At 45.6% G+C, this 26,752-nt stretch overlaps 1 protein-coding gene across 1 annotated transcript in view; it reads left to right on the top strand.

Moving 5' to 3' along the window:
- Positions 1-2,570: 2,570 nt before the first annotated feature.
- galnt9 (polypeptide N-acetylgalactosaminyltransferase 9) overlaps positions 2,571-26,752 on the top strand; it is a 74,992-nt gene continuing 50,810 nt past the window's right edge. Inside the window, exons 1-3 of the mRNA XM_071519663.1 lie at positions 2,571-2,811; positions 12,766-12,946; positions 22,414-22,580. Coding sequence (XP_071375764.1) covers positions 2,571-2,811; positions 12,766-12,946; positions 22,414-22,580 — 589 coding nt within the window. The remainder of the gene's footprint in view (positions 2,812-12,765; positions 12,947-22,413; positions 22,581-26,752) is intronic.

Raw genomic sequence — 26,752 nt, 5'->3', positions numbered from 1 at the left:
GAAATCTATATAAGCTCCCATTTATACCTTAATGCGCTCCGACCAAGAACTATGCAGTCCATAAAGGTTTTACAGTCACAGCCCACATCTGATTATATTGAAGCGTCAAGCAAACCAAAGGGTATAAATCTGTGCTCCTCTGGGTGGGCGTGAAGTGGGATCAAAGTGCTTTGAGCCATGTCTGGCTTCGCCTAATCAAGTAAAAGTACACAGCGAGTCTGGATCTCTTTGGACGTGATTTACTTGAGCCATAATTCATTTGGAATTGGAGATGAGGCGCTTGCGGTGGAGGGGTGGGGGTACTATATATATTGAGTTGTGAGGGAGAGGTGATGTGAACTTGGCTGTGGATGGAATGGAATGATGGTCTAGACATGGAGAATGTTTCATTTAGTTGAATGTGAGTTTTTGAACCGGGAAAGCACTTTGTCCCCCTGCTGGCCTAGAATCAGATCTCACCACAAGTCTTTTATTTGTGTCTTCCTACTTGAGTTGTCCTACTATCTCAATACAGAAAACATACAAAGAGGAGGAAGCAATCCATTCTCCTCAACGTGGTAATATGGGAGATCTTTTTTTTATTTTGGTGCTCAGCGCTCATTGCTGTGGTGTTTCTGCACTGCTCTTCCCAGAGATCACCTGTCAATCAAACAGTGTGTCCAGTACTGTGACTTTGTCTTTTTCCTTGGATTTTCTGTTGATGAAGTTTGCCATGGTGGCTATCACTGCTCATGCTAACTACCTAGTTCTTCTTCTGTTTATTCCAAACAAACCAGAAATGTGAAACACATCACTTCCTGTGTGCCAGAGGATTTTTCCCAGGAAAGAGCTACCAGACACCGGATGTTTAGAACAGCAAATGTAAAAGCTTTCATGAACTGGCTATAGGTTGAATCACTATTGTGTTATATCAATCAATACAGGTAGCAAAACTGACATTTAGCCTACTTACATGGAAATGTGGGCCTAGATCAGGCATTTTTATTATGGTGTAAATGGGCCAAATAAGATGTAAAATGTAGCCTATGAGGTGAAAGAGTAGCCTACAATTTGGACTGATAAATAGTAACCTACCTGACAGTAATGCACAGATGAGGCAAAAGGGTTTGTAAGAAACTTAATTGAATGCTGCCTCAACTCCTATTAATGAGCTCAATTAAAAAGCTGTTCTTTACAGGATACAGGATGTTTATTGGTGCTAATATGATGGAGGTCAAACTCTGGCCAGGCATGTGATTAATGTAATGTTGATTATAAGCTCTTGAAGTTGACCATGCAAGTCTGCAGGGGCAATTGCATAACATGCAAATGAAAAATCCTATGCAACATGGATGTTAATCACTGTAGCGTTAATAGCTGGTAAGTTGCCACTGAGTGCGGAAGTGTGGAAACGCATTACGGATCAAATGGCAAATCCAGATCTACTTTGCACACATTCCCGCAAATTTACTACATGATACGGGGGGGAAACGGCGGCGGCGGTGCTGCTTTCATGGCCGCGCTGTTTATTTTACCCTGCGATCCCGACACAGCGCGTGAATATTCATGAGTGTGCCTCGGAACGTCAGGACGCAGCGGCTCTTCCTCCCTGACACAGAGAGAGAGCGAGAGAGAGAGCGGAGCGGAGAGGCTGGGAGGAGAGACAGCATGCCAGAGCCCGGCTGCATCTCTCCCCGTGCACAGACGCGGAGCATCGGGATCGTTTGAAAGCGTTTGAGGGCAAATCGGCTCCCGGACTCGTCCTATATACCCTGCAGCGCCCGACACGGTAAACAACGATGGACTGACGGAGGAGAGAGAGCGAGAGAGAGAGAGAGAGAGAGAGAGAGAGAGAGAGAGGAGGGAGGGAGAGGGAGCGAGAGAGAGAGAGAGAGAGAGAGAGAGAGAGAGAAACGCCGCCTTGTTTTTGAAGCATGCACATATTTTCTGGACATAAGCTACTCGGGGGTTTCCTATTTTGCGGAGAGCGGGACGTGTGACCACTAACGCCTTTGAGAAACGGGGAGATGCCACGGCGCAGCGGCGGCGACAGACGGAGGAGGATGCTTCGCCAAAACCGGTTAGTGCAGCGCGTCTACTGTAGGATGGACGAGGCATACTGGGACTAAGGAATTGGCGACTTCTCACGTTGCGGAGGAGGAGATGTTTTGCGAGTGCCGCCGGCTGCTGCTCAAGAGGGCGAATGCCTTCCCTGGCGTCGTTTCTCGGCCGTAATATGTAGCGCGGGCGAGAGGAGAGAGAGAGAGCCATCCCGCAGCGTTTTTGCTCGAATTCGCGAAGCCCGATACATGTGAAAGCCGTCGGGGAGGGGGGGGGGAGCAGAGCAGAGCAGAGCAGACCGCCCGCATCCTCTCCCACCTTGAACTTCCACGGTGATGTCGATGCCCCCGTTCGGGAGCGAGCGCAGCCGCGTGAGCTGTCCGTGGTGCTGAACAGGAGAAGTCAGGTCTCCACGAGTTCAACACAAGACCAGCATCCTCCTAGACACACACGAAGGTGGCAAGGCAGGCCACCCCGCACGGACACCTACTTTGGCTCGACTGCGTCAGCCAAAACCGTCTCGTCTTTTCATGGCTGTGGCACGCAAAATCAAAACTTTGCTGACCGTCAACATCCTGGTGTTCGTGGGGATTATCCTGTTCTCGGTCTACTGCAGGATTCAGGACCGCTCCGAGGAGCTCATCCAGATAGGGCGGATTTCGGACCAGAGGCTGCGAGCCCGGAATGGCAAAGTTTCCAACTTGGTGGACAGGCAGTCGATTCTCCAGAGGCTGGAGAGGCTGGAGGATGTGGTCTACAACCAGCTGAACGGTAGGCTGTGGGTGGATGGACTTCAGGGGGGTGGGGGGTAAACTATGACCTCCAGTTGGTGATTATCATAAATGCAAACAACCACCATTATAAACAGACACCTTCCAGAAAAACATGAATTTATGTTCTTCTCCTCATGTGACTTACAACACTGATAATACTTACTATGATTAGCCTATAGTATGAATGTAGGTCATTATGATTTATGCCAACCTAAAAAGGTGGTTTAATTCTCTTTCATCCCTTCCATCCCTATTATTTAGTTTGCTCACTGTAAACCGCTCATAGACTTAAAGCATAACTCATGTACATAAGCCTGTTTCTCACCAGCTCTTGCATTTCTTTGGAAAAGCAATGAAGTAATGTTACACATGAAGTTACTGTCAAAAGTCTTGGTGAGTAAAGGTCTGCTGGTTCACTGCTTGTGGTCGAAACCTTGCTTGTTAAGCCTCTGAGGCAGAGTTTTCCATTATAGTGCAATGTAGTGCATTAGAGCCATGGCTATGGGTTGATCGACTTTAACAGCTTCTCTAACAGCCTGTCAGACTTTAACATCCACATCCCCATCGTTGACTTGCTGTAAACTAAACTCACATTTAAAAGCATAACTCATATCCATAGTTCTTGTACAGAGTCCCACTCAGAGGAAGTCTGTTCCTCACCCGGCTCTCGCCGTTTTATTGGAGATGGCACTGGCGAAACGTATCAGATTTAACAAGCTGTCTGAGTTTTGAAGGAGATGGCTCTGTAACAGAAGGACAGACTTATATTTCATTACATGGCCATTAGTCTGCGAAGCCTTTTGGGACAGATTCGGTCTCCTCGGCAGAGCAGCGTCCTTTAAACCAGGTTACATATGACTCCGTCTGACTCATCCAAGCCTGTTGTCAAAGACACAATCTGTAGCTAATTTGGCTATATTCACACAGATTCTTCAAGAGTGTGACTTTCATATAGGAAACAAGCATTTTCAAATTGCATCAACCAATCATAACAGTCTATTTTACATCAGTGTTTACAAACTTTAACAACTGAAGCAAACCTTTTACAGGCTCAAAATTCATTTGAAACTCATGTGGAGCTGTCACATATTGCCGTGCCTTGTGTGAAAAGCAACTTGGACGTGAACAATATCTCCTCAATTCAATAAATCCAAACATAAACAAAGTCAGTGGTGAGGTGGCAGTGTTTCTACAGGAGATGCCACAATGCAGTTGCATATTGTTTGAGCAATTGACAATGCGTGTACAAGTATTTCCACAGCTGCTTTTCTACCAAGAAGGATATTTCTCCTGACTGAAAAGGCTTTAGATAATACTTTTACCTCTGTGAGTTCCTGAGTGCGTTTAGGTCCAGGGCTCCAATGACTGTCTTTTTTTTTTGCATTCAGTCCGTGACAAAAAACTTCACCTGATTCTAATCTTTGAATAGAGAATCCATTTAACAGAAGATAATAATCCATGAGTGATACAAACAGCTATCTGCTTGGCTATTGAGTTCTCCTGATTGTCGTTGACTCTCTTGTGTCTCAGTACTGTTGTCATGGAAAAAAAAAACCATTCAATTTAGGTGTATTTTTATAGCTTGGTGCTCACTCAGAGGATGTCAAGGAGTAAATGGGATCACAAGCGAATGCCTCTCACGCAGTTCCTTGGTGGCTCACCTCAAGATGGAGTCAATGGCGTTTTTGTGAGATTGCATTCAAGAGTATTGCGCTGTTGCTGTGGAAAACACACGTAAATGGGAAATAAGTAAGGTTTTTACTGCCCCGTAGCACAAAATGACCATAATACATCTGCAGGGGGGTTGATAGGGTTGTTGATCAATACCAGTGACTCAACAATTACTTCTCTAGGTGCTGAGATTCCTGCCTTTCAAAACTCACTTTGCAGCTCCTACTGGAGCAAAAACGAACCCGATGGAGATTCAAGACACTAGCAATCACCCCTCTCATTGTTTTCAAACAAGCACAGAAGTGGGGCGATGCAATCTCGGTAAGGCTGCAATATCATCCACGCGGATTGTAGTTGTAACTGCAATTTGGCCCTTTGAAGCCTGTTCAAATCCTATTTAAAAAACCCGCAGAAGATAGAGATAGAGAAAACAGGCATTGTGCTTTCATTCTCAAAGAGTGTTCTTTTTGTAGATGTGCGGTTTTAGTCCGACAACAGATTGTGATGTTGGGATCATCAAGTAGGAGTGGCTTGACACCCAGTTTGTCTGTTTTCTCAAAAGAAGTCGAGGGCGGTTCACCCGAAACTGTGTAACTTTGGATCGTGTCTGTATGATCTTGTTATTATGCCTGAGCTTTGGCATCCATTTGTATACGAAAGAGGGTCACTCTGTCACTTTGAGTTATGTTTTGCATCTGGGATCCGGCCAGCCAGGCACTGCCTCTTAAAAAGTACAATGCATCCTCCCACTCGAGACGGCTTTATTGTTTCCAGTGTGAGGGGCTGTGCGACTGAGCCAATCAACCCCCCGTGTCACTGATGTCACACAAAAACACAAAGCTGCAGAGTTTGTAGGCAGGAAGAAAATGTGCTCATCATCTTATTAAGCCATGTGTTTATGAAATGATACAATGGGGCAGGTTTTAAGGGCCCGAGGGTCATGAAACTTTCAAACTTAAAATTCTGTGGAAAGAGATTAGTGCCAGCACAGATTGCATAGCAGAGACACACATTTGGGCACAAGGGATTTTTATTCCCTGAGTGTCGACTGGAAGGCTGCCAGCAGTGGCCCCGCCCCACTCTTCACCTAAGCAAAAGAGTTGCAAATTGTGTCATTTATCTTATGTTAGACTGTTGGCTATAAACATGAGGCCTAGTGAGCTGCTAGCTGCTGGCTACATACTGTCTGGCTAACTAGCTTGCTGGGCAGCTAAATGTTTGGAAAAAAGTGCTAATTTACATGTTTTTTTTGCTTCCAAAACAAAAATCTGTCTTTTTCCCTCACTGTGGTTATTGTGCATGTAGAAATACTGCAGTGATATTCTATGCAACCACTGCTAAATATCCAAACATGATGTTTCAAGCACCTGTAGTCCTGCCAGGCTGCAATATGTTGCTTTTAAACAGTAACAGGTGGCAAACTGATGTACTGAACCTTCTTTGTTGCCCAGAACTAGTAGCTAGGATACAATTTACAGCTTTTTTTTGTCAGCCTTGGAGGAGGCAGCCTCATTACCAAGGGGGGAAAAAAAAGTCCATTGTGCCCAAATGTGTGTCTCAACTCAATCTGAACTAAGAAAACTCGATTTGAATTGCAACCAAAATTATAGTTAAAAGTTAAATTTAATTTCAAGCCATTGCATTCAATTTCAGATTGTGCCTTACAAATTATACTTCTTGTTTTAAATCAGTGGTTCAATACGAGTATTACAAATTCTAATTTATGCAATTCAATCATAATCTCTCCTGGCGCTAATCTCTTTCCATACAATTCCGGTAAGAAAAAGAAAAAGAAATCAATTGCGGTTACGTGATTTTTCTGTGACAGTGGCAATATGGACCCGGAGTGCACAGAGGCTGGAAACACTCGCTGGCTGTCACAATCCCTCCATGATTTGTCTTTAGCTGTTTAATGGCATACTTAATCATATACTTATATCCCAGGTCGCTGCCCCTTTTTCTAAATCGTGCACAGACCACAAATTGCATTCTATGGCCACTGGGAATGACTATGGTAGGAGGAGGACCCGGCGTGCCAATAACTATTACCATGTCCGGCAGCGATATGAAGTAATTGCCCATTCCCTCTGTTGTTTATTGCCTACCAATGGCATGCCATGGGAGTTGCAGCAAGGTCCAATTAGATTTGAAGGACATAAACAAGTCTCAGAATTCTTCTTTTATGGTTCTCTGATGGACGGTCACCTGACTCCCGACACGAAAACAACAGTCAAGCCTTATCGGCAGCCCGCTCTGTGCAGAAATGACCGACAAGAGGGTTATCAGCGCTATTCCTCTGCTGTGTGCGCCGCCATCTTTGGATAATCATCTGAGGGAGTTTTAAGCTTGTCGTTAACAGGCTTATGAAGCGGGGCTTTGACCTTAAGTAGTGCATTAGAAACAGAAAACATCTCCTCAGCAAAGACCGCAGCTTACCTGCAGAGGCCCTGTGAGCAGCTGAAATGACGAGTATACACAAATGACATCAGCTGTTATTAGAAATAGATATATTGCATAAGGTTCTTATTAGGATTTGACTGATATGGGTTTTTGAAGGCCGATACCGCAATATTTTTTGGATTGAAGCTGCAGCCAATGTCTTTAAATTTGACCATTTTCATGTCAAAACATTACAAATATTCAATGTTTCACCAATAATGTTATTCTTGTCAGGGTGTTAGAGTCTCAGAAACAGCATTTAGGCCATCATGGGACACTAAAACTCTCACCTGAAACCCAGAAATTACTCTGGGTTTCAATGGAGTTTCAATGGGTTTCAATGGAGTAATTAGATTATTAAATTTAAATGAAGAAGTAATTTACAAAAAATATTATTGGATAATTAAATGCATAAATAAAATGTGAAAAGGCAATAATATTTCATTGTAGGGTGTAGCTGTGGTCAAGGAGGAACCTCTTTCATTTCGGAGGTGGACGACATGACAAATGACTGATATCTGATATTCATAAAAAGCCAATATCATCCTTATATACTGACAAACCAATATATCGGCCTACCTCTCGCTCTTATAGAGGTCATTGTAATGGATCAGGCTCGGATAAGACTCATGACCTTTGTTGCACGTCATCCCCTCTCTCTCCCCTCGATATTCTGTCACTCAGCAGAAATTCCCATCGCTATGAGCGAAGTGAAATGTGCTCCTACACCGCCTGCTTCCCTGCCCAGGCCCTGGAATGTGTTATTGTCTCAGCTCCACTGTTGTCCCCCAGCTCACGGTCAGACAGAGGCTCTTGTCATCAGCCATGCATGTCACTCCTGGCCTCCTCCCGGTGCGTAGGTGCTGATGGGATGGCAGCCTCAGAGGCCCAGCTGCAGCACCAGATATGCTTCTTATCTATAATGCCCAATTATGGCAAAGCAACCAATGTTGTTTATATGCTAAGCCCGCAGGGACGAAGTCTTGATGAGGAATGAGAAATGTCACTCTCTCCCTCTCTCTTCCCCACTAACACATACTTCATGCTCCGACTGGATCTTAATGATACATATCGCGGTGTGTGTGTGTGTGTGTGTGTGTGTGTGTGTGTGACGTGGTGGATCGCAGGGACACCGCAGCACGCTAGAGTGAGGGATGGATGCGGCCTGATGAAATGAAATATATTCAAATAGCGATATGTAGATGAGGCACTGGTCGACAAAACAGTTTTAGAAACAGATGAGAATCAATTCTGCGCAGCCTTGAGGAATCACAATAATGTATTCAGCGGCTCACCTGACAATCAGCATTCAGCCCCGGCCCGTAATGAAATGCCAATAATCGCAATTTCGCAATTTCACATGGAGCTGGCATTGCCGTTATTTACGGTGTAGGCCCTACAGTCACGCAATGATCTGATTACTAGCATTATGATGACATTCTACGCAGGGAGGGCATGTGCCAATTTGCTCGTCTTTATCATGAATGACACTATATGGAATTTATGTGACCGTGTACACTTTGGTTGTATTTCCATATTTTCTTGAGGAGCTTGACTTGGAGATGGAACATAAGTGTTTTGTAGCTTTCTTAACCCATAATAACTAACAATATATTGCAGATGTTTTCTATTCTATTCGCAAATGTAAATTCACCTTTCACATCTGCAAAATATACATAAACCCTCATGCTTACTGGCAGTCATTGCGCCGGTAGCTCGGACAATAACCGAGCTACTATTGATGCCAAAAAAATACATCTCCAATCCAATAAAGCGCTATGTAGAAAAAGTCAATAGCAGGGGGGTAGAGTTTCAGCAGGCTGAGCCATAGTGAAATTATGGATGGGGTCTTTATTATTTATTATTGGCTTTTATATGGAAAACCAATTAATAATAATGCTATAACAGATGGGCTGCGAGGTCTAAAAATGACCTGTAGGATATTGCATGTCTTGTGCTATCTATGCTCAGAAGCTCTCTATGTGAGTGGTGTGCGTGCATTGTCGTGCGAGCTCTTACGCGGCTTGAGGTTCGCACAAGTACGACCTTCCGCGGTTTCGAGATAATCACGGGGGGGTCTAGTGCATGCGACCAATTTCTAAATCTGTGTTGTTATCCTCTTGACGAGCCCACTGCCATCACGAGTGGCACATCCAGACTGTATGCAGCCCTTCTCTCAGCTCTCAATATTTCATAGATTTGTTTTGGCCTTTGAAGCCTTTAAACCTCTCCAGAATGAGTTATTTTCCTCCTTCTTCAGGAGATCGTTGAACCCTCCTCCTCCAACCATCAATATTTAGAGCAGCGCTGCATCACTTTGGACATGCATAAATCCACTCTTGGCTCTTAAATCATTCACCAAAAACGGGGGCTTCTCCGAGTTTGAGACTCTATCTTATAAAAGGCCAAATCAGACGCTTCCTGAAGGTTGCTCCATAATTTATCGCCGTTACGGGTTTAATGCATCATGTCACGGGGGTTTGGACAAATGGATTGTGAGGGACGAGCGCGGAGAGACAGATGTATACTTGAACGCAACGCGATCCGGATTGATGTCTGGCGCCGCGATGATACACAAGACCTTCCTTTTCGTACTCTGCGTCGTCCCCATAGTGCGTTCTCTGCTTCGGATGGGACTGAAGCCTGAGTGTTTACAGTGGAAGAAGCAGATGTCGGGCTGTAATTGCCTCATCCTGGGATAATGAAGGTGGTAAAGGTGGCTGGTTGCAGCGTGAATCTCGCATAGGAAATACATGGACGTTTCATTCAGTTTAGTCGAGCACTGCAGGTACGTTTTTGCTTTATTTGATCAGTATTTGTTGTCGCTTTTTAAAATTGTAGTCATTTTTCCAACCAGTTTTCATTGCATATGGCAGGTCATCTGTTGAAGGCAGCTTGCTTGTGCTCTTTCCTTGACTCGGGGTTCTGCCATCAACCTTTAGTCATTGTTATCCTTTTTGTCCAGAACATAACAGTCCATTTGGTGAGATGCTTTTATACAAAGTGCCTCCCTGTATCATGGGTACATACATTTTTAACATGTGCAGCCCCAGTGGGAATAGAGGCGCTCATCCTTGCAGCATGAGTGCCATGCAGTACCCATGGAGCCACACAGTCCGATTAGTCCACTCACATTTGTTTACTTTTCTATGCCAATATTTCTCTATTTATTTAAAGGTCCTGTTTGGGTTTGTAAGCAATCAGTTTTTGGAAAAAATGATGCCTGATAAAAAAAAAAAACGAGCATTTGGGTTTTTCTATTGATGGGGCGTATATCTATGCATATTCAATTTTTCCATCACAGACAAACCACAAAAGATAAAGGGCTCCTGCTATGCTGTTTGCATTATTAAGTTGTTACATTGTATGACTCTCTGCTTTCCTCCAAGCAAATTTCAGCTCCAGGACAAAAAAGAAAAAAAAAATGGAGAAAAACATGAAAAGATGAATCAGCGCCAGGCAGAGCAATATAACTACCACAAATTGTCCTCCCAGGCATTATCAAAACAGTTTTTTATCAGCAGCTACATAACAAAAGACCTGTAAAACTTTCCGGTTGACACTTCTAAACAGCATTGATTTTGCTGCAGTTCGGCAGCGGGGTCAGAAATAGAAAGTTCCCAATCATATCAGACTGTTTTTACAAAATCCTGAAACTTATGCTGAAGTGCTCGTCTCCGCTCTGACGGACAGGCGACAGTAGATCAGATCTTCGGGGCTCACTCTGACAATATCCACCGCCTCTCATGCGATAATGGAATTTCCTTCAATCAGCCAGTGGAAGTGGAAGGCAGGGGGAAAAGCAAAATAACAAGGCGACCAGAAAACAAAGCTGGCAGGGATTGTACTGCTTCCAAGACGCACGCAGAGACAGAGTGGCCCTCCAGATTTCAGTTTCCGGCTCTGGAGAGTATCTGTGTTATTGTGTGACACGGGCCGCCGTGCCAGATGGCCGTCCGTGACGTGAACCCCACCCATCCTTGTCAGAATGCCACCACGTTGGCTGGTGCAGGGGTGTGCCAAATCCCCTCTCGTGGGAGAAGCCAGTTTGCAACCATTCAGCTCCAATTACAAATCTCCAGTAGCACCCGAGGATTTGAGGCCATCCAAATATGGTGATTACTCTGCAGTTCCTGGAGGGGCGAAGCTGAGAGCTGAGCTCTTCATTGGTATGCACTGTTTACTTACTGTCTGTGTGTCCATCTGTTGATATGGAGAACAGAGGCGGCTCGATTTTTCTTCGGAGGCCACACTGGAAGCATGTCTGGCATAACAATTATCCGACGTTATCCTGCATTTTCGCACAACTGACGGAGTTCTAAATAGTCAGACAAGAAAAGTTCTGACCCTCGTGGCGAGGCGGCAGACAAAACCAGAAGCAATCAGAAATCAATACGAGCCAAGTCAACAAGACACTATTGTTAAGACAAACCCTTTGATGTTGCGTCAGAACTCACTTCACCGATATCTGCGAAATTCAACTTTATTTGAAGGCTGAATTCTTTGATCAGCCGAGATTTCATTTTTGACAGCGCTCCCCACTTTTCTTTTTCCCCTTTTTGAAAATGTCAATGTCACAGCAACCGAGTAATGATCTGTTAAGTCGCAGTGATGAGTCATTTTAATACGAGCAGAGGGGTAATTTAAGTCCAAGGCATTAAATCCGGTAGTGATTACAGTCGTGATAGACCAGAGAGACCTCACATGACCGGGATGGGCGACGCCAGGCTCTCATTCACCGCAAAGCATGCAGATAGGCCGTCTGTCTGTGTCTGTTGATAGGTTGTAGTCCTTCAGGGGTTCTTTGTGGGCTAAAAGGACCTTCACTGGAACAAACACTATTGGTTCTATGTAGCATGTGGTAGTTCCATGTAGAACCAGTGGTTTTCACTTGGATGGCTCTTAAATCCACAAGACCAAATTAACTTTTAACCATTCGGCGGTGAAGCTTTCCATGCATCTTTGTTGGGACAGGTTAGCCATTGATGGTCTAGGATCAAACCCTGCTTGAATGCAAAGTGTTGAGTCTCCATCCTACTGTCTTTATATAAAACAGGCAGATCAGAATTTTAACCAAATCCAAATCAAACCCAAACAAACCCCTTTCTGGTAGTATTTTGTACCTATTAAAGTAGGTAGGTAGTATTTTCTTTTCACCCAGTTAAAGAGAATAAAATACAATATCTCTGACGATGAAATACTTTCCTGTTTCATAATCACATTACAATAGGTTCAACTTACTCGCACTACAGTAACGCTCCCTAAAATTCATTCAAATCATCTACCTTTTAAAAGATTAACTTTTCGATGTGATTCATGTGATAAAATCAGCAAAGCTGCCACTATTGCCAGAGACTCACTTTCAATCATGATCCTCATAGTTTCAAAATGGCATGGCACATAGCAAAATACATTCAAGGTTAGCAAAAAAAAGCGCAATCATAACCACAGTCCTTCGCTCAATGGATTTCAAAAGGGAGATTTCAGACCTGATTTCCCGCAGCCAATTCCAGGCATGGTATTTTGTGTGTGACCTCCAGCTGTATACTGTATATTTAGAAGTCTCAAATGTAATGTTCGCCTTCACACCGCTGCATCTCTCAGCTCGGTGACGTCCGTGTCCGTGTGTGGGTGTTTTGCAGCTCTTCCATTGACAGACAGTGTAATGATGCCCTACGGATGAGCCCCGCTGGGTCTCAGAGCTGCCATACACCGATCTCCTCACACCGCCACAGAATGTCAATCAGCTGCCCCGTCGCATGGCCTCTCCTCTCACCTGTCTCTCCCTCTCTGTGTGTGTGTGTATGTGTGTGTCTGTGTGGGTGTGCGATTCTCCCGGCAGGCTTGGCGAAGCCCATGGGGCTGGTGGAGGGGCCCGGGGGCCTCGGCCAGGGGGGAGCCGCTGCCACTCTGGGGGAGGACAGTCGCGACGCCGAGGGCAAGTACGAGGAGTACGGCTACAACGCCCAGCTCAGCGACCGCATCTCCCTGGACAGGAGCATCCCCGACTACAGGCCGAAAAAGTAGGTCCCCACTTCTTCTTCCTTCCACCTTCTTCTACGCCTGTTTTTCCACTCTGGGTGGTGGATAGAGAGACTGTCTTCTAGCTGGAAGTTTACCGGTTTGGTCCTTGCAGTGTGTTCATCGGTAAGATGTTGAACCCCCTCTCCCTTGCCAAGTGGGTCACCGCATTAACCAGTAAAAACCCAAACGTCACCCGCCGGCCAGCGCAAAAATTAAAGCCGACCACCGTAAAATGAACACAGATCGCCGTAAAATGAATGCTGACTGCTGGAAAATGAACGCCCACCAGCAGGTGATGTTCTGGTGCACCTGGTGCTGCATGACATTCATTTTGCTACCGGCACACGGACAGACCTTTCACCATTTGCATACGATTCCCTTAGTACCGCCCCCTTCCTTGTCTTGAGTCAGGGAGCAGCGCACTCTGGCAGTATGGATACATTTGTTTTGGTACCGCAAACACACTTTGACACATGACTACACTTCTGTCATGTTTGGCATTCATTTTAGGGGGCGGTCGGTGTTCATTTTGCACCGGCTGGCAGATGACATCAACATCTTTTCTGGTTAATACTGAGGAGAGATGGCTTGTGACACACAATGGAGCCTAATGAAAAGTGGATATGTGTCTCAAACAGACATGCAAAGAAACTAATTGCACTGTGTGTAATATGGTAATTGAAATTATTATTATTTTACCTTTATTTATTCAGGGATGTGCAGTTTAAACACAAGATCTGATTTACAATGCAGCCCTGATACAATACAAAAGGTAAAAGAGCACAATTTTAAATGATAAATGTTCAAATTTAAATCTAAGTGCGCACTGATTAAATGATTAAAACAATTATGCCATTTAAAAGAATGATAAAGGTTCGCCCATGTAAACAATGGATGAAATGAATTCCAACCTTCAAATTTTTCAACGTCCTTGATTGGGTCTCTGAATTGCCCCGTCCCAAGTTCAGCTCCTTTCCCAGTTCAGAGCAGAATCTTGAAATTTCTAAAACCGCGCAATCTTGAGAGTGCAAGTTTGATGTGCTCCGACTCTCCATACCATAAAAGATGAGATGTAGTTTGACAGCTTATTGAGAAATGCTTTATATGAAAACATAACCTGATGTTGAACTCTGCGCAAGGCCGGAGAAACCAGCCCACCTTCTGATATAATACGCAGTGATGAGTGCTTAACCTTTCTCCGGCAACAAATCTAATGGCTGAATGATAGACGGCATGGAGAGGCTTCAAGGTGGAGACAGCCACTTGTCTGGATATAACATCTCCATCATCTAATACAAGCAGGAAGGCTGCCTGCACAGTCTTCTTTCTGCTGTCAGAAGGAAAACAAGAACTTTTCCTCCACATCTCAGCTCTTCCTCCTCCTCCGTACCTCCTCGGCATCCTCCTTTGACACTTTTCATCCTCTTCTCTCTCCTCCCTCCTTCGGTTCACTCTGCACGTCCACGGGGCATCTCAGGGTAGCGCCTCGGCCCGCGAGGAGTCGCGCGAAAAAGGGAAATTGCTTTAGACACACGTAATCCCGACATGAAAGGACATTGTCACAGACTGCCAAGATGATGGCGATAGTCTGAGAGCCAGTTCATAATGTAATAATAAAAGGCATCTTGCAGCAGTTTCTTTTTTTTTTTTTTTTCATGAAAGAGACCCAGCGGACAACCCGGCAAGCAGTCTTAATGGTCTTTTGAAATAAATTTTTATATTTAGATTGCGGAGCTACATCTGCGATACAATGAGCGGGGAGTGCTGCGGGAAGTGGATTTGGGGGTGGGGGTGGGGGGGGGGGGGGGGTGAAGAGGGGGGGGGTAATCAGGGCCGCCAGTGGCGTTTATATCACACGGTGTCAGAGAACAATGCCAACAGCCAGAGACACTGAGAGGAAATCTTGACGGCCGAGAGAGGTTTCTGTGGGCTTTAGCGGGGGGGATAACAATTCATTTTCATCCGCGGCGCTTTGTTCCGCGCTCCCTTTCACGCCCGGAAAAAATTAGACAAGAGCGGAACGAGGAGGAGGAGGAGGAGGGGGAGGAGGAGGGGGAGTAAAAAGGAGCTCGCTAATTAATAACGTCAGCTGAGAGTGCTTTTGGAATGGAAGGGTTTTAGGAAATGACTTTTTTTTTTTTAATTGACTAATTCCACCAAAAAAACGGGATGTTTTACAAAAAGGGGAAGCGAGTGTCGGGGGTTTGCTAAAGCGGCTGTTTCCAGGTTCTGAGTGGAGTTTGTTATGTCTCTCCTGTGCGTGGATTTGATACTTTTTCAAACCTTGTATGTTATTGGGATTCCTCTGCCTGGGTATTAATCCGTCTCTTGTCAGTTTCTAATACACACCAACTGTTTGTACTTTTGTAAGACAAGCATATGCTCTCGTAAACACGGAAATGGGTCATTTCAAAGAAGGGAAAAGCCTCTACGTGACAGCTAACCGATAGGTACACGCGTGATAAAGATTTAGCGCATTTTGTTGCGGAGCACAATGGAAATCAGTACGCCGCAAACGCACTTTGCCTCGGTCTCGTCCTCTGCGTACGTCAAGTGGAAGGGCACCTTGAAGAGCGAGGGAAACATTGGAACTTTGGTCTATCTGCTGCGATATCACGTCTCGTATAGTAAGAAAGACAATGACGTCCTTCTGATTTCTGACTCGGATTCGGTGCCGCGGGGCGAGAGGCGACTGCAGCGCTGCAGCAGTGAGTGCAAGTGCAGGAACCGGGCACCTCCTGTCTAATGGGCTTTTAATTGAACGGGAGTCATTGAGCGGAGAGATCTTTGATGACTACGGGGAAGGCAAGGCCCATCGCCACGATTGAACAATTCGCGCATTCTCTCTCGCGCGCTTTCTCTCTCGCTCTCCAACCACCCGATCTCAATTCTCTATCCAGCGAGTATGATATTGATCCCCCCTCCTACCCTCTTCATAGGATTTAAACCCATTTAAACCTGCCTGCTGCAAAAGCCGATTCATAATAATTACAGCCGCTACTGTCTCTCGGTACAATTCGGATTCGTCAAGAGACCAATTCTCGTAACCTGTAATCCCCATTCACCGCCCTCTCCATTGCCCTTCAGTTCTATTGGTGACATTCTTAACCGAGATACCGAGGGACTTTTAAGTAGGCTCGGTATTGTGGTGACTCAGCGCCTCGCCATGCGCCGTCCTTGGGAGGCTTAGGTACAATAACAGCTCATCGGGTTGCGGAGAGAAAAAAAAAGAACGACGACGACAGACGAGCTGTTAAGTTTGCCGAGGACCAAAAAAACCCTGAAAAGGCATGGAATGACACGAAAGGGTCACTCTCATAAATCCCACCGTGTTGATAGAAAAATGCAATTTAACGCATCTAGATGCCTTTCACCCGCGGCCCTCCTCGCCCAAGAGGATTCTTATTTCAATTACTGTAATCGCGACGCCATCTCTATTGTCACTTTGCCGAATGCTTGATTTATATTACGTCAAAATAGCTGTTAAACCTAAAACTATATCGAAGCACAAAGGATGCTCTGCTTCCCGAGGACCTCTCTTCTTGTGTTTGTCTATCTGTGGGAGGGTGATAACCAGAAAGGAGCGCGCGGGGGAAGGCCAGAGAAGCAGGCTCGCCTCATCTCCTGAGCCTCTGATACTGCAGAATGGGATCGCGAGGTCTCCGCGGTGCCCATTTGTAAGCGGGGGGGGGGGCCCTCCTCGCCGCGAGTTGTTGCTCTTTCCGACGCTCGAGTTTATCTCGAGGGGGGAGGGGGGGGGAGGGGGACGGAGAAATGACAAGCCAAACGATTATCTTTCGGAGAAGAGCGCTCCCGCGAATGGAAAGTTGCCTCGGTGTTTCCTGCCGCCGCTGCAGGTTACCGGAGGTTAATGTGAAATTTCACAGCGAGTAAGAGCGGCCAGCGGGGGGAAAGTCAGACGGAGCCCGGGCCCGGGCTTTTTGCGGGGCGGAGGAGGAGGAGGAGGAGGAGGAGGAGGAGGAGGAGGAGGAGAAGGGGGAGGTGTGATGGGAATAAGTCTTAATCTGGCGCTCTGTTTCTGTCAAAGCTTGTTCCAGGTCAAATTATGAGCGCTGGCCAGTGAGCTCAGTCCCATTACAAACAGATGAGTCGATCGCTCATCCTGTTACGGCCTTACAAGGCTTCCCCGCTCCTGCAGACAGGTACAAATTTAAGGTTGAGCGATGCCCCAAATTGGATCCAGTAACTAGGGCAATGGAACTACAATATCACTTTACGATCTCGACACTGAAATCCAGCCTCAGACCACAGCTCAAGTAGAAGCGATGGGGGTGCCTCGCCCCCTCTGACTTTCACAAGACATTACTATGGTAATATTCATTAAACACAGGGCTCGCCGCGAGAGACGTAACAGGACGGGACGAAGCATGCATCATCCTGTTTTTGCGCGGTCGCCGTCTCTCGGCTGTGTCTCTGCAAAGGAGAGCGCAAAAAAAAAAAAAAAAAAATCCCCCCCTCCCCTCAAACTCACTGCCAGATTTGTCATTGTATTTATAGACCTGGCAAGGCTGATTGAGAGAGGCAATAGAGAAAGCCGCGAGAGGGAACAAAGGGAAGTTGCTGAGGGAGAGCAGGAATGCACGGGGAGGGACTGAAATGATACAGTGGAAGGGTTATCAATCAACACACTTGGCGCGTTTACTCTTACGAATACAGAGCGGGGAGCGGGGCTTAAAGTATAGATAGACGCACGCACCGTACTCCATCATAAACAGGCGCTGTGGTTTAGCTTCCCTTTTATTACCTCTCTTGTCAAATGCACGCGGGCCGCAGTGATGGAAACGATTGATGACACGGCATGAAATTAAGCTCGGGTCCAAGGAAGGAGAGCGAGATCGGGCGGCAGATTTCTCAATCCCATGCATGAATCTGCACCAGCATTTAATGAAGTGAGTCAGGAATGTCGGTGCTTCTCAGCCGGTTGCCTGTGTTTCCTCGGTTCCACCTTAAAATCCGAGGGCTCGGCCGGCCTATCAGGACGCGGCACTGTTGCCATAGCGCCGACGCTCAAAGCTGAGGCGACAGCGTTGGCACAATTTCAGATTTTATTTTTACTATCTCACTATAATAACATATGACATACACAAGAATACAAACTTTTGATTTTTGTATATATATATTATTTTAGAGCATGATTTGACTCAATTTAGCTGCCTGTTGTACTCTTTGACTTACAAGTGCAACAGCAGCACTGAGGTCATCAATATTAAAAGCCACCAAATGTGAGGAAAGCAGGGGGACAAAGTCACAGTGGCAGTGGATGTGACAATACTCCCTTGCCTTGAGTGTTCATGCATGATAAAGGAGTGCTAGGTAAAGAATATAAAATATATAATATATAATATAAAACCAGTAGAAATGGTCATTGCAAAAATCCCATTTACTGTATTGCGATTTATTGTGATATATTTCATTGCACCAAAGTACCGACTGTATGTTCTTGATTTCACAAGTAAGATGCCATCTGTTGTTTCTCCCAACATAATTGCCAGTTTCTCTCATGCCACTACTCATTGTTAGGTGAGAACCTGCTAACACAGTCCAGTCACACATACACACACACACACACACACACACACACCAGCGCCCATAGAGAAACCAGTGGCTGTGAATGGGTGGAGAGAGGAGGATGTACCGTTAGCAGCATGCTGGGATCCATCTGCTGCGTGGCCGTCCCCCCCGCGGCACGACCCCGCGGCTGCTGCTGCTGACTCAAACTGACATCCCAGGCCACCGGGGCAACTGGGGGCCGCCGGGGCCGCCAGGGCCACAAGCGCCAGCAGAGTTCAGATGGCTCACAGCGAGCGATGGAGAGTCTGGTTAACTCGACTTTGATGCCGATGCTAAGTTTAATATCTAAAAATACGATACTACTACGATGCCATGGAAACAAGGAAAACTTGTCGAGCAATGTGATTTATTTTAAAGGGGGGAGGGGTATCCTAGGATGTGGCAATTCTTAGTATTTATGGTGTAATATTACTATGCCATTTCCCCAGAGTCACCAACTATAAAACACGCCCCCTTGTACAAGCCAGACAGATTTTGCTCCAGTTTCTATGAAGACACTGGACTGTCTGAAATCGACCAATCGATGCTAAGAGGAAAGTGGGCCTTCCAGAATGGCCAGCCAATCAGAGCAGTCGCTCATTAGCATAAGAAGCTGCTTATGTAAAACAACCTATTTTCTTGTAGGTGGGAAACAAACATCCTAAAAACTCTACGAACTCTGAGAACAAATATAACAAAAACATCAAAATCCTGAATAACACTATGCAACGGTGTCTTGTAAAAATCACGGAGATGCTTTCCCAAGATACTCGACTTGGACTTGGACAGCTTGGTAGTGAACACAGGGGGTTTTGATGTCATTTGGGTGTCAGGCTTTGTCGTCCCTGTAAGTGAAATGGTTCCATATTTGGCTCCCGGCACCAGTTTTGTCAGCCGGTTTAGGCGGACTGAGAGTCAGTTCAGGACTCGCTGGACTGTTTGGCGCGGTTGAATGTTTTCAGCCGTTTGCCATCGACTGCTGCGGTTCACTGTCAAGAGCCAGACTGCTGCTCTGTCTATTCCGGTCCTTCTTCTTCTTCTGTTTTTAGCTATTCCGATCCATGTATCATCCACACACACATAGTGGTTCAAATGGATTTTCAGATTGCAGAACATATTTGGTGAAGGTACTGAACGTTTATAAAATTAAATATCGAATTCAACCTCTTGCAATTGGTACAGGATTGAAATTTTCGGTTTGCGTGACAACGCTAGTTCAAGAAAATGCTGGAATGTTTTTGTTTTTTTTTTATCTTTATTTCACAGATTTTAAAGAAGAGATAGGACGCTCTTCTCGGATGGATTTTTACATAAAAATCTTGCCTAGTGCAGCTTTGACACCGAATCTCAGCCTTAACTCTTTGTCTCCTATCACATCTAATAATCTATGAGTTAAAGATAGTTCAATTTAAATATATTGTCTTCCAGCGTGGACGGCGCTTCACCTGGAGATGTGTCACTTCAGTGTCTCATGTAGTTTGACACTGGCAGGATTTACTGGAGGGAAAGTGGATGCGATAGATTTGTTTACACTACAGTAGATTTGTGTCAACTTGATAGTCAAAGCAGAGCGATATGACACGTATTTCATTATAGCCAGAATCCCCTGTAAATAATTCAGCCGCAACAATTATGATAGTCTCCTCATTATCCCCACATAACAGCTCAACACTGCTGAATAAGATATGTGAGAACATGGGGAAACAAAGCAGGAGCGGGCGGAAAGCGTTTGCCGGCCGTTGCGTTAGTAACCTAATTGGGATGGTGTGGAGCGATTCGCAAGACGTCGACTGTGTGTGTGTGTGTGTGTGTGTGTGTGTGTGTGTGTGTGTGTGTGTGTTCGCAGTTGCCATAGGAATCGGCTCAGCGCTTCCGTCCAGTCGACACTGTCATTCGTGACTTCAAAGCTACAGTATGCCTCTGAGAAAGAAAAACAAACAAAACATACAGTTGCTTTACTAGAAATAACAGGGAAGACCAATAGACAGTCACTAGATTCGGACTGGGAGTGTGTGTGAGCGAGTGTGTGTGTGTGTGTCAGAGAGAGAGAGATGGAGAGAGAGAGAGAGAGAGAGACAGGCAGAGTCAACGTATATTCATTTGTATGGTGTGCAGTTCATTCCATTAACTGGGTCATTGAAAATGGCAACATGAAATCGGATTCCAATCACTGCGCCACAAAAGCGGTTACCATGGCGTCCTCGCATGACAGAAATGGAGAGAGAGGAGGCGACAGAGAGAGAGGGGCCAAGACTGAGAGAGAGAGAGAGAGAGAGAGTGAGTCGGAGGAGCCCTCTAATCGGTGGCAAGAGAGTTTTTCCATTTTGGGGCAGATTTCTCGCGTTGAGCTCCTCAGTCTGTTAGAGGAGGAAGAGGAGATGGAAGAGGATGAAGAGGAGGAGGAGGAAGAGAGAGAGGGAGGTGGAGGAAACAGAGGAGGAGGAGGTGGAGGAAGCAGAGGAAGAGGAGGAGGAGGAATGAATAAACACTCATAAGACACTCGTACTTGCAGCTCATTTTAAGTTATATCTATAATGCTTTACAAGTGCTGATAAAATGCATCAGTAGGGATTATAGTTCTTATAAGCCTGGTTATAAGGCATTATGACTGCATTATAATTGCCCTTATAGATATGCTATTCATAGAGAGCGTTAACCGAAATCTTACCTGGTCGTGAACCTGTCGAAACCCCGGTGTATTGTTTCAGAAACAGTGAAAATATGAGCATTCTCTTCTTTCTTCCTTCTTCATTCTGGGAAAATGTACTTCTTGTCGGGACGTGGTTTTGGTCTAACGGCTCTGTACTGCCAGCAGCCACAGCACATAGGCCTGGGAGCTGCAGCTATGCCATCAAACAGAAGTGGGCTTCAGATGAAATCTTAGTAGAGTGCTATTTTTTGCCTTGCTGGCTTTGTGCACCGAGGAAAGATGATTCAGGACACGTTTTTTAGGGGAATTATAAGGCTGTACACACACACACACACACACCGAGAATTCAGTTAGTTTGCTTTGTTTCATCTATGATTAATATGTGGGGCGAGGGAAGTTACAAAACAGTCATTGCAATGCGACGCTGAACTTTTAACTCGGAGGAGAGGAGAAGGTATACTGAAAGTCTTTAGCGGATGAATCGGTTTTCTCATCACACCCCCCCCCCCCGCTTTGACCTCTCTAATACTGCGGTTCTCCAAGTGGGGCCGAGCACACCCAGGGGTTCTTGAGGGGGTCCCAGGACGTTCTCGAAAGGGGTTCCAGGGGTCCTTGAGGGGGCCTCTTGAAGAGGTTCCGAGAGTCCTTGGCTTGAGGAGATTCCGGGGATCCCCGGGAAAATGAGGAATATTTTCATTTCCCTTGTATTTTTCATGTCATCTTTTGTCTCTCTCTTTCCTTTCTCGCACACATATTCCCCTCATTGTTATACTGTATATTGCATATTATATATTTTTATAATTCTTTCACATTTCATTATGCAGAAACGACTTTTTTTTGCACATTTTCATTCATGGATTTTAAAGTGTTGCAGTTGCCGGTTTATTGTGCCATATTCTTACTTATATCCTATTCTTCTTTTATGTATCCTTTCATTGTTTTTGCTCCAGCGGCGGCCCCATTTCCCATGCGGATCATTAAAGTTTCATCTAATTGAATTTAATTGAATTCCCTAGAAATTATCCCAATTAGAGAAGTACAAGAATGACGATCGTAATCATAGGTTGCACCCTCGCCATTAGCTCCCCATGTACAGTGGAGACAATTACACCATCCAATACTGAATCAGCAACAACAAAGCTCTCCCTGCATGTGTGTCTCAAGGAGGAATATCCAAAAGAAACACTGCAGGTAACTTGTGTACAGAATACCGGCTAATAACAGGAATCTTTTTGCTCTCCACAGATGTAAGCAGCTGACGTACCCGGAGGACCTTCCTCAGATCTCGGTGGTCTTCATCTTCGTGAACGAGGCTCTGTCGGTCATCCTGCGCTCCGTGCACAGCGTGGTCAACCACACCCCCGCTCACCTCCTCAAGGAGATCATCCTGGTGGACGACAACAGCGACAGTGGTAAGACACCTGCAGGTTTACTATCGGAGCCGTTCTGACACTGTAAATGCAGTGCCGGGCAGTTTTACGTTTCTGGTTTGTTTGGGATAGAATAGAGGAAGAACCGGGTAGTTAGCATGAGCAGTGATAGCCACCGTGGTTGAACAGGCAAAGAAGAGAGAAACTCAAACTTCATCAACAGAAAATCCAAGGAAAAAGACAAAGTCACAGTGCTGGACACACTGTTTGATTGACAGGTGATCTCTGGGAAGAGCAGTGCAGAAACACCACAGCAATGAGCGCTTAGCAACAAAGATGGAGACAAAAAAAAGATTGAGGATCTCAAGGATTACCACCGCAACAGTCTTCCACTGTTGGGGTCTGGGCTGAGATTTTCCCAGCCAACCAATCTGGGGGGTTTGAACCAGCAGCTTTCAGGTCCATAAATTTCCTTTTCTGCCTCTTATTGTTTCTTGTGTCCGGCTGTATCCGCCGAGACTTTAAACCATAAAACCTGTAGAACCCACAGTTTATCATTGTCTAATGCTGTAGGTTTGCTTATTCAATTGAGACAGTCACCCCATTTATCATGTTTTGTCCTCCTTGGTGGAGCGTGGACCGAGGCGTTGTACACAAATGAGCTCGCATGATACGTTTGGAATACTGCCAGAGCAGTCAGTATCCCACAAAGCAAACAAGAAACCTTGATCTAATTAGCTAAGCTCCTTATTGTAGCTTTTTGTGCATATTTGGGTGTGTGCATGCGTGTCTGTTGCTTGGTTGTGTGCATGTGTGCATGTGTGTGGTTGTGTGACGGCTGAGAGAGTGAGAGTTGAAGGGATAGAGAACCCCTGAGGGCGGAACTCTTCAACACTGGGTTTTAAAATAGCTAAAGAAAAATTTTAAAAAAAAGCAGGCAAGGGGATTTGTCTCATCCTTCTCTAAACTGCTGCATAGTACTGTCTCCATGGCGATGTGGGCGAAGGTTTCGGTTGCCTCCACACCGGGATGCCCACGGCAGCTGACGGGCGCTCGGCTCGGCATCCCAGAAGCCTCCCCGTTTTTTCGAGAGGGAGGGACAATGAACTAGATTTCAGCCGACACTTGGCCCTCCTTCACTTGGCACGGAGCGGCGGCCCAGCCTCCCCCAGGCTGGCAGAGAGAAAGGGCGCATAAATAACATACTGAAAGAAGACCGAGCAAGAGTCAACATTGGCACATCCCCGCTCCCCACTGAGGCTCTTAAACAGGCGGCCATTTAAAGCCAATGAACAGGCAAAAATGGCAGCCGATCCCCTCCTCTAACGATGTGGGATGAGCCCGCCTACTGGCCGGGTCTGCCATCACCAGTCTGCCGGTAGTCGTACTACAGTTTGACTGATATGGATTTTAAAAGCCCCGTACCAATATTGTCAAACTGAAGCCGCAAATGGCCAATATTTTGTGGCAGTATTCAATAGCTTTAAATTTGACCTTTTTCCAGGCAAGAAAATGACAAGTATAGTCAGTCTTTCCCCCAGAATTGTATTCTTGTCAGGGTGGAAAAAGCCTCTGAAACAGCTTCTAGACCCTAGACACTAAATCTCTCCACTGAAACCCAGGATAATGACATTCTTGTGGGGTTAGCAGCTCCTTAAGGCAGAGTGACCCACCACACCTATTCAAAGGAAAAGGAAACTGGGGTACAATTCAGCCTTTGAATGGAGAATTAATTTCCCAAAAAAAACACAGTTTCATCGCAGGTTTTACAGACTGTATTTATGTATAGCAGTTGTGGTCAGGGAGGAAGCTCCATCATATCAGTAGGAGATGAAATGACTGATATCTGATATTCAAAGCTTCACAAGGCAAGATTTTTTATGGACAAATAACACTCGTCTTATCAGCCGAAATCACAAAGTGGGGCTGCAGCAGAGAGGAGCATCCCATCTCCACTAATTGAGACCCTGCAGATTCGCGAAAAAATGATTTGCCAAAATGAAATCCTGGTGTCTGGGATGGGAAATCTTCTCCGCCCACAGGAACTGATGAATCAAACGAGCGGAGAAAGCTGGACTCACCAACATTAGATCTTTTCCTCTCTCGTCTCATCAGGATTTCTGGGTATTGCGGTTCAAATTTTTTCCAAACCGTTAGATGCAATAGTTGCCTAGTGCAGCTTTAATAAAAAAAGGTCAATTTCAGGCCAGTGCATCTGCAAGTCGATATGTGGCCTAACCCTAACTCTTACTGTATGTTTATCCATTGCGATGGGTGATGGTAATTTGTGCAGATGCGGGAGCCGTTTCTCGGGAGCCGCTCTGGTCTGACATTAGACGATTAACATGCAAGCCGGACTGCTTGACCTTTTCCCGGACGCCTATGCCTGTCCCCTCTCATTTAAACAAGGCTCAGTGAGATGAGCGGAGGTGCGGCCGCGCTCACTCCTGGCATAATGAATCACGCGCGGGGGAAGCATGTTTGCCTTGTCGCCGCGACACATATCCTTTGCCGGGACAGACGGTGACATTTATTGGTGGCTGAGAGGTTTATTCGCGGGACCGGCTCCAGCAGTCTGATGGAAATTCACATTCCGCTTGATGAGCTTTAGCTGCGTCGATCAGGCGGGATGACTCCGCTCACCGATTGTTCCCCCGTATTAGCGGCGAGGAAAGGCTTAATGAGGCCCGCACAATTCAATTCCCGCAAATACCACGACCAAATTGATAACTTAATGATTCATATAATGAAAACAGGATATAAACTAAGGCCAAGTTGAACACAGCTTGTAATATTCATTTCAAATGGAGTTGAATTACTGTAAACACTGCATATATTAAATGTGATTAAAGATGCTAGAAGTAGGATTTGCTCATTAACATATTGCTGGGAATTTGTGTTGACACATTTTAATGCTTGCAAAAAAAAAAAAAAATTGCATCTGTTGCCATTTACAGTAGAAGTGCAAATAATGTTCACTTTGTTCTTTCATTCGGTCCAATTTTGTTCAATTACGCTGAAGTTCTCTGGCTTTATGTTCCATTAAAAATCTGTATCCTGCAGATGGTAGACTGATCAGTTTCAGAATGACTTCATTTGCCAATTACAATAAATGTGTCTTAGTGGCATTGTTGCGGAGACATCGCAGGACCTCACATACAGCGCAAAGAGACAGTGTGAGACTATACCCGGCACAGCATTCAATCACGATGTGCATTCAGAAAGCATGGCATGCAGTGCGGCTGCAGCTGTAAAGGAGGTAATGTGAGTGTCCAGCAGTGGAAGCTGTATATCAAAAGCAGCGAGCAGAGGCAATGAAAAAAGCAGATAGGAAGCAGTTCATAGGAGTTATAGTGTGTGTCCCTGATGGTTCTTTTCATAATCCCTCTGTCAATAATTCAGAAAAAATCAAGCATACATTGCCAGTGCTTAATTCTAAATGAGGGCGGAGGAGTCGAAAAACACGAACCAATTTGCAATCATGTTGTCTCCAATAAATGTGTGAAGGGCGGATAACCTCCATGATGCTGACATGCCACAGCACAGATTATTTCTCCTAATGCATAGGTCTGCTGCCAATGCAAAACGCCTCCAAATTTCCCACTTATAGCACGGCGCTTAGAATGCAGCGTTCGGATGCTATTTCCGAGACCCTGTTATGCCAGGGTGAGGAGTATCAGTTTACTTTTTTTTGGCTACGAATATGTGAATATTTCATGAACGCCGCGTCACTCGCGGGGCGAAGCGAGATAGGCAACTGCACCGGCCCGCGCGTGATTGATCGGCGCAATCAGTTTCAGAGCCGTTTCGGTATCGATATCCGAGACGAGTCCGTAAATCCCGCCTCGCCGAGAAGCCTTTTTTCCTGCGTTTAGCGAGGCGGGACTAAATCTCATGTCTTCTGAAGGTTTTATGATCATGATTATTTTAAAAGCGAGGTGCCAGACCTTTGCAAACACGTAACAAACAAAACACGTGTAAACCCTGTATCATATTTTGAATACTGCTGCACCGGGTGGGTTGGTAACCACATGCGAGGCAGTTATATGGGAGGACATAATTCACACTTTTGCAGCATGCAAGTGAAATGTAAGGCCTCACTACTGTTTAAATAATCCAGTGCATGTTCAATACCTACCTACCATCTGTCATTAGCGCAGGGGGTTTCAATAATCTTCCATTTTGCCCGAGGAATTCACGCGGCTCTCTGTACG

Source organism: Centroberyx affinis, unplaced genomic scaffold (genome assembly GCF_046629955.1).
Source record: "Centroberyx affinis isolate AG114_WGS23_722 - 3 ecotype Tasmania unplaced genomic scaffold, CSIRO-AGI_Caff_v1 ptg000719l_1, whole genome shotgun sequence".
Lineage (NCBI taxonomy): Eukaryota > Metazoa > Chordata > Actinopteri > Beryciformes > Berycidae > Centroberyx > Centroberyx affinis.
The sequence above is the reverse complement of the archived record's forward strand: the minus strand, read 5'-3'. Positions and strand labels throughout refer to the sequence as shown.